Source organism: Syngnathus floridae, chromosome 5, assembly GCF_059516105.1.
Source record: "Syngnathus floridae isolate MCC-2025c chromosome 5, RoL_Sflo_1.0, whole genome shotgun sequence".
Lineage (NCBI taxonomy): Eukaryota > Metazoa > Chordata > Actinopteri > Syngnathiformes > Syngnathidae > Syngnathus > Syngnathus floridae.
In genome coordinates this window covers 12774184-12781598 of record NC_142417.1, presented here as the reverse complement: position 1 = coordinate 12781598, position 7415 = coordinate 12774184, and the positions used below count along the sequence as shown (strand labels likewise).

The 7415-nt window shown below is 45.0% G+C and overlaps 1 protein-coding gene across 9 annotated transcripts in view; it reads right to left on the bottom strand.

The window, feature by feature from the left end:
• Positions 1–801: 801 nt before the first annotated feature.
• The window catches only part of fbrsl1 (fibrosin-like 1), a 222553-nt gene continuing 215939 nt past the window's right edge, over positions 802–7415 (bottom strand). For 6 of the 9 annotated variants that reach the window (XM_088375374.1, XM_088375380.1, XM_088375372.1 and 3 more), the window contains 5 exons: positions 7151–7283; positions 5779–5862; positions 5070–5153; positions 4094–4352; positions 802–3233 (listed from right to left, as the gene is read on the bottom strand). In XM_088375374.1, the coding sequence (XP_088231500.1) occupies positions 1937–3233; positions 4094–4352; positions 5070–5153; positions 5779–5862; positions 7151–7283 (1857 nt within the window). In that variant the 3' untranslated portion in view covers positions 802–1936. The remainder of the gene's footprint in view (positions 3234–4093; positions 4353–5069; positions 5154–5778; positions 5863–7150; positions 7284–7415) is intronic. The other 3 variants (XM_088375373.1, XM_088375377.1, XM_088375378.1) reach the window with 3 other exon arrangements.

The following is a 7415-nucleotide window of genomic DNA, read 5'->3' as shown; positions in this document are numbered from 1 at the left end:
AATTGAAAGCAATAGTAATTTAAACCTCCCCAATACACCGGCTCAATCCTTTCATTGTGGTTGCAACAAGCCTTTAAAAAAAAAAAACTCAGCTCAAGTGTGTGGAACACAGAGGTGCCATGGATTTTCAATAACATCCCCTAATGACCTGGCCCCAGTTTGATCCCACGCTGTCATTATGTGCTGATACCATTGGATAGGATCTCACGGCACACAGCAGTGAGATGAGTAGCGAGGGCATTATCGGGATGAATTGGCCGTCCCCGGACAGGAGGCGAGTGTAGCCAAGGTCTTGTCGATAAAAAGACAGGGCACCTCGGGGCTCCCATCGCAGCCACTCCACTGCATCTTGGGGCCTCATTAGAAAGGCAGATGAGAGGTTGCGCATTAGGAGAGAGCCTCTCACCCACCAATAGCCTGCCTCGAAGGCATTGTTCCTTTTAATGAGCCCAGACTGTGGGTCAATATGCTGCTGGGCTGCCAGTCAATACTGGTTACCTGAAACACAAACACTCAAAACCTGCTTTCATACAAAATCAATGACTTATTTTTCCCCACCAGATTGCCAGGGCACTAGCTCATCGATCCCACTGAACAGCTCCGCATCAAATGTTTGACAAATCGTGGTCCGATGATCGGATGGTGAGGCCTCTCGGTAAAAATACGGTATCATTGCAAAGTCACAAACTGGTGAGCAAATATCCTAAAAGCCACCAATTAATGGTAAAAACTACAAAAATCACATTAACATTGCACAGGTGCAGCTCACAGTATGTAATAAAAGGACAGGCAGAAAACATGTGACATTAGGTCCAAACTTTATTCCATACATTTTAAACCATGAATGTTCATTTTTTTACTTTGCACGCCTAAAACTCTACTGCTTTTGTATACAAGAATCTAAGAAAAACAACTGCACATAACCACAAGTTTGACAGAGAAAGTCTTTTTTGTTGCACACTTTAAAGTGTCCTTCTTTTCTGTCTGGCTCGGGCCCAGTTTATGACATGGAAGTCTTTAAATAATACCATTGTTCTACCATTGGTATAGTTTACCCAAGCCTCTCGGTGTCACCAGTACAGTACGCTGCCTCCAGGAGCTCTAGTTAGTGTGCCATTGCTGCTTTGCATAGATAGCAGATGATCCACCTAGGCTCCCCTCCGGCACCTACCGTCACTTAAAATCCATTGGCATGGCTTGTCTGTTGTCTTGATATTCAAGCAGGATGAATTCCACAAATTGGACTCAATTGTGTTTTTTTTCTTTTCTTTGTTTTTTTTTTAAAGAAATGGTTAAAAAGCCTAGTAAATTTACACCGTCATTTTGCAGCAAAGGGATATTAACAGGTTATATACATCAGCTTTCTGTACAGAGACTGAACAAAGACCTTATTATATATATTTGTCTGCATATCTCAGAGGCAAAACAAATTGGTTATATAACACTGTACATTGCCATTTTGAGGATATCCTGGTACCATGAGGTTAAATTGCCCAAGGGTAATCCAAATCTAGTCTTTTCAGTCATAATGGATATAACACACAATCAATGGGGATAAATATTGTGTGACAAACACACAAATTACATCAAATTAATAGAAATGATATCTATACATGGAACAAGGATAGCAAATATACAAACCACTTCGGAGCCTATTTTTCCACTTACAGCTGAAAAAAGTCATTTGATTAATATATTAATAATTATCAAATATTTAAGGTGGCTATAAACATAGTACGTGTATTTGTGTTCTCTTGACTCAAACCCTCAGTCAACAAAAAAGAGTCATGGCATGTGCTCAATCAGATACTGTACATACATACCCTTTCCCTTAGGGAAGTCTGCTCTTCTGTGTGGAAGAGGAGTGCGTTTTGTTCAAAGGACAATTTCTGATTGGGAAAGTGGAGTTTGTGAGTGCATTTTTCCGCCCAAGAAGCTACCGTGCCTCGACCTCTTTGGGGTTGCGAGATGGGGAATAGTCCCGTGGGTCCTGGGTGGTCGTGAGGGGTGTAGTCCTCCTGGGGGAGGCTGGCCTGGTACTGCCAGCTGGCACAAGTGGCGGGGGGGCGCTGAGAGCAGCAGTAGGGGGGGTTCTGTTCAGAAGGCCGTTGTGCCCAGTGGAGGGGCTGAGTCTGGGGTAGGGCATTCCACCAAGGTGGGGCATAAACGAAGGCATGTGCGGTAGGTGGCCTTCCATGGGCGATTGGTGCAGCTGATGGAGCCGCGCTCGGTCCAGCTCTTCCCGCAGGTGGAGGCGCTCTCGCTCCTCTGCCTGCTGCCTCATCCTCTCGTGCTCCCTGCGTACTTCCAAAAGGTGCTCGTGGTGAGAGTAGTCGTGAGCTTCTCGCTCACGGTAGGCACGCTCCTGTTCGTACATGCTGGGGAAGCGATGCCCTTGTTCGGCCCTGAGTTGGAAGTCCATGCGCCTCTGCAGGTCCAGGCTGCGGTAGGCCTCTCGAAGAGGGTCCCAAGGAAATGCGGGGTGGGGGAGACGTTCTCTTCCTGCCAGCGGGCTGACTCCCATGAAGGGAGCCATGCGTGCCCGGTCCAGAACATTTAGGCTGCCCATTTGGGGCATGGCACTCATGGAAAGGGGTAGTGAGTGTGCCATGGGGACAGCATGCAAACCCGCTCCTGGAATGTCACTGCCACGCGGGGAGGGAAGATGAGGATGCTGAGACAGCGGAGGGTGGTGGTGGTGTGGATTTCCAGGCTGGCTAATAAGAGCTGGCTGCACTTGTGCAGGTGGCTGGTTAGCTGGCTCAGAACTCACCACCATAACTTCCTGCTCCTCTTTCCTCTCCTCCTTGATCTTCATGTCATCATTTTTTACCTTGTGGAACTGTTCCCCGCTTGGAGGCTCTTTCCTCTCACTGTCTTTGAGTATAGGCCCACCCGCCATTTTCATGCTCTGCTCATTGGTCACTGCCTTGGAGTACGGAGAAGGAGAACGCTGAACTGGCTTGATGGAGTCTTCTGAAGATCTTCTCTCAAGCATCTCTTTACCAGGAGAGCGGCTCTCCTTTATCTTAATGTCAACTAGGGCGGAGGAGTCTCTATGGCGCTCTAGTAGCTCTTTCTCTGTTTCACGCACCCGATCCACACTGCCACTGTGATGCCGAACTGGATCACTATTCTGGCTGGTGGAGCGTATCAAGTTGCTGATCTGGTAGCTGACTGGTGCAGAGGCTGGAGATGACCGGTTGGAGTGGCGGTTGCGTTCCACCGAATCTCTGTGATGATAAGAAAATCAGGTTTCAGTTCGGGCTGCCATGCTTTCTGTCTCCAACTGAAGAGATTTTAATTTGAGAGATTTCTTTGCTTTAAGCAGCCTGGTGCCTATTCAAGTCGGTCTGTAGGGTTTAGGAATATATCACTGCTTCTGGAGTCTGCTTCGGCAAGCCTATTGGCAAACCATAAGTTGTGTTGCAAATCTTTTGAGTGGATCTACTAACAATATTACACTAAAACCACACTTCCTGAAGAGATTGGTCAGACATGGCCTTCCTGCGTGGAGTTTACAGTACACGTTGTGTGTGCATGCATGCGTGGGGTTTCACTGGCTACTCCACAAATCTCAAAACATGGTTTAACTACAACATAGGTTAATTAAAGGATTTATCCTTAAATGTGGATGCGGATGTGAATGGTTGTTTGGCTATGTGTGCCCTGCAACTGGCATGCAGCTTGAATAAGCACAAGCGCAACCATAACCCAAATAAGGGTAAACGCTATTAGAAAATGGGTGGGTGGATAAAGCTCCTACGCTGACTATGTACTATCCAGTCTAAAAAGGAGTAGGAAAAAGTTTCTTATTTGTTTTTTACCATTTTTGAGGATAAAGTATGCACCAAAAAGTGGGTGTAAAAAGTTGAAGAAAAGGTGAAATCATTTATACCGTATTTTTCGGACTATAAGCCATTTTGAACCCTGCGCCTTACTGTCCAGTACGGCTTATGGATTTGTATGATATTGTATGATATTTTAAACTGTTTATTTTTGGACCTTGCTCATTGCTTATTGATTATCCTGTAAATAATTGCACATGAGTGAATGCCCATCTACTAGTAATCAAAGAACAAAAAAAGCTCACCGGTCTTTATCCTTTTCTTCTTTTCCGATAGATGAGTCTCTTTTCTCTCTTTCTCTCTCCCGTTCTCGCTCCCTCTCTCGTTCTCGCTCATGGCTGTTGGCGGAGCTGCTCCTCTCGGCATCTGCAGTTTTAGGCCACTGCGGCGGGGTAGGGAAAGATGGCGGCGTGCGTCGCAGCCTGTTCCAGGTGTCATGTTGTGGGCTACTAAAAGGGGGCAGTCCTCCGGGTCCCTCCTTGGGGCCAAACATACTGTTGGACCCTGGAAGGAAGGCGGAGACAGACATTTGACCTGCTGTGAGTTCATTTCACACACTCTGGGGGACTTACAAAATAGAAACGACTCAGCATTAAAAGTTTTCTTTTCCATTTTCTCTTCATGCTCACTCAGGTTAATGGCATTCCCCCAGGATAGAAATAATAATAACAACAACTTTCCGTTGGATTAAAGGGTGTGCTTTCTGATGATTCATTTGCCCCCCTGTAGCTGAGGGCTGTGAACATTCAGGGAGAGACTTGAGCATTCCAAAGCATGTCTATTCCAGTCACATCCATTTTCTCAACAGAACGACTAATTTGGCAGTTAAAAAATGGAATGATGAAAGGAAAGACAGCCAAAACTCGACGATGGTACAGAAGGGGCTTGTCAAATAATTAATATTTGAATCGCCACCAACAGAGGACCTGGGAGAATCCGTTGGCAGTGGCTTCTCGAGATTAAACCCCGGCTGTTGGGGGGGACAGTTGGTAGATGAAATGGCAGCAAGAAGGTCTGCTGCGGTGTGTTGCACAGCCCCGTTGAGCCTCCCCTGGCCAGGGCTGCTTTGACACGGAAACTAGAGCTAAGTGTCTTGAATTTTCTCCTCCCCCTGCTGACTCTCCCTGTGGTCTAATGCTTTCCCTACTCTGTTATGTTACTGGCCACAGGGGCCAGATTTAAGAGGGAAGCGTTGGAGGAGCAGAGGGGGCCAGCGCTTACCAAGCGAGGGGTTGCCTAATCCTCCGAAGGCACTGCTTGAAAGGTTGCCGAGGCCGCCAAAGGAACTGGAGCGACTGAAAGGATCTGCAAAATGCCAAACAGGGATTAGCAAAAACGGGGGGTAGGGTGGGGCACTGGCGAACCGTGATCACCACCACACCGACCCGTTCCACTCGGCTTTTTTCTTACAAGCGAGCTGTTTTGTTTAGCGCTGACACCCCAGCTCAAGGCCTCTGGATACTGCAGTGGCCAGCACTCCTAACTGGAGTGGCTTGTCACTCTTGGATTAGGACAACAACACCACTTTATGCAAAAGAGGTCTTGGGAATGAGCAGAAAGTGCCTGTAGAAAGGCTGAGGGAACATGTATTGAAGGCTGTGTTCATTTTCCTGGACCAAATCAGAACAAGATTTGATACAGGCACACTTTTACCATCAGATCAAGTTTCCCTCCAAAAAGCATTTTGGAGTTGGGGAATTATTAACGCTTAGATGGGGATAGTTGATACTATTTATCAACAAACATACAAGGAACATATGGGTAACAAAGGGCCCTTTAGTCACCTCCAGTTGTTTTCCTTTTCAATATTCCAAAGACCCAAATAAGGGTTGATTCGAGGTTACTTGGTCAATACAGGATATGATTTCAGGTAGGATGCACCATGTGAGAGTGATGGAAAAGAAGACAATTATAACATGGAGTTACTTACACTTACCTGCCAAATGGCTAGGAGGCAGGAAACCACTGGGGTGGGGAGCAGGACCATATGGAGAGGGAGCTGGGTGGCCTGAGCCTAGCGGAGAAGTGACATGGGGATTATTAGTTTCCAATCAGACACTCGATGGCTCGATAATTACCTCAGGTTTGGGTAGTGGTGCACAAATTAAAGTTCAAGTTTTCAAAGTGGATTTTTGCTTTAATCAATGACTGTATTGCAAATCCATAAAATGGTATATCTCTCATTCCACTGCATAATTAACAGATAGTATCCCCCTCGGTGCAGGACAAAACACAATTACCTAAATGAAATCTGATATTGGACACAGAGCCGGCCCACGCCCCCATGCCCCTAAGCAAAATTCCATATTGACACTCACCTTTTCTGCCAATAATAAAAATTAATGATCATTCATACACCTACTAGGAACTCATTGCTTCTCACCACCGTGCAGTTTTGTTTGCAATATCCTATTGTCAGACAGACAGGTTGTTACGCATACATGTTTTGGATAAGGACAAATATGGACACCCTGGACTTAAATTCTTATCAAACTTCATCGTGCCACTTACAGACTACATTTTTTGTTCATTTTGTAAATTTCTTTTGTTAATTATTGCATAGATTTTTTGGGTATGTGGTCTTTTGTCTGTCTTTTTTTGTTTGCAGTGGTTGTGTTTTGTTTTATTTTAAATTTTTGATTGTAAGGATGTTGTTCTTGCTTTTTTGTTGTAACATGTTAATGTTTGTAATAAAAAAGAAAGGAAGAAAGGAACAAACAAAATAAAAGAAAAACAAGAACAATGACTATGAGATATCTATTCAGTAATGCAATTTTCAAGTTTCTGAATGATCCAAGTCCTTCAGAGTGATGTCATATCAAATATTCCAAAGCTCCTTTCAACTCTACATTTCTGTTTCTACAAGTTTCCTGGTTTTGCATCGATAAAACATGTTTGAGACACAGGCTTGTAAAAGTTTCAAGTGAAGGCGAGATAGAACTGCTCGCTGTACCTGGAGGAGAAGATGATTGAATTGCTATGAAACTGGACCAGTTCAGTCAAACAAAACATAGCTTTTATGTGACTGCAGGCTTCCCAAAAACTGTCTGACGGATTAATTTATTTTCTGTCACTTGGTAATATGTTTGCTCGCTTCTTTCACAAACGCTTTCAAATCCATCCCTTCACATCGCAAACTTTATTTTGCGATTGCAAAACAAAACATAGTTTGGACATACAGGCTCTGTTTGTACAACTACCAGAAGCAACAAAGCTATTCATGGATGTCAGTCACGATGATTCAAATGATGTCTCTTGATATTATTTCTCCATGTATTTTGCTGCTGAGGGACCCCACTGACCTGTAGAGGAGAAGAGGGGTCGGGCCAGGTCGTGAGGATATGGGAATCCTGGGAAGACACCTGGGACTGGGGGTCGGCTGAACAGATCCAGCTTCCCATTCATGTCTAGTTTGTGGGGGTCCAGCTGCATTTGCTAGATTAGAGCAAGGTACAAACAGAGAGAGGAGAAAATGTGGTTGCTAGGCAACAAATAACTACATCTCCAATGATGAAGCATCATCTTACAACAAAGGTTTTAACACGTCACCAGCAGTGCAGGGGTCTT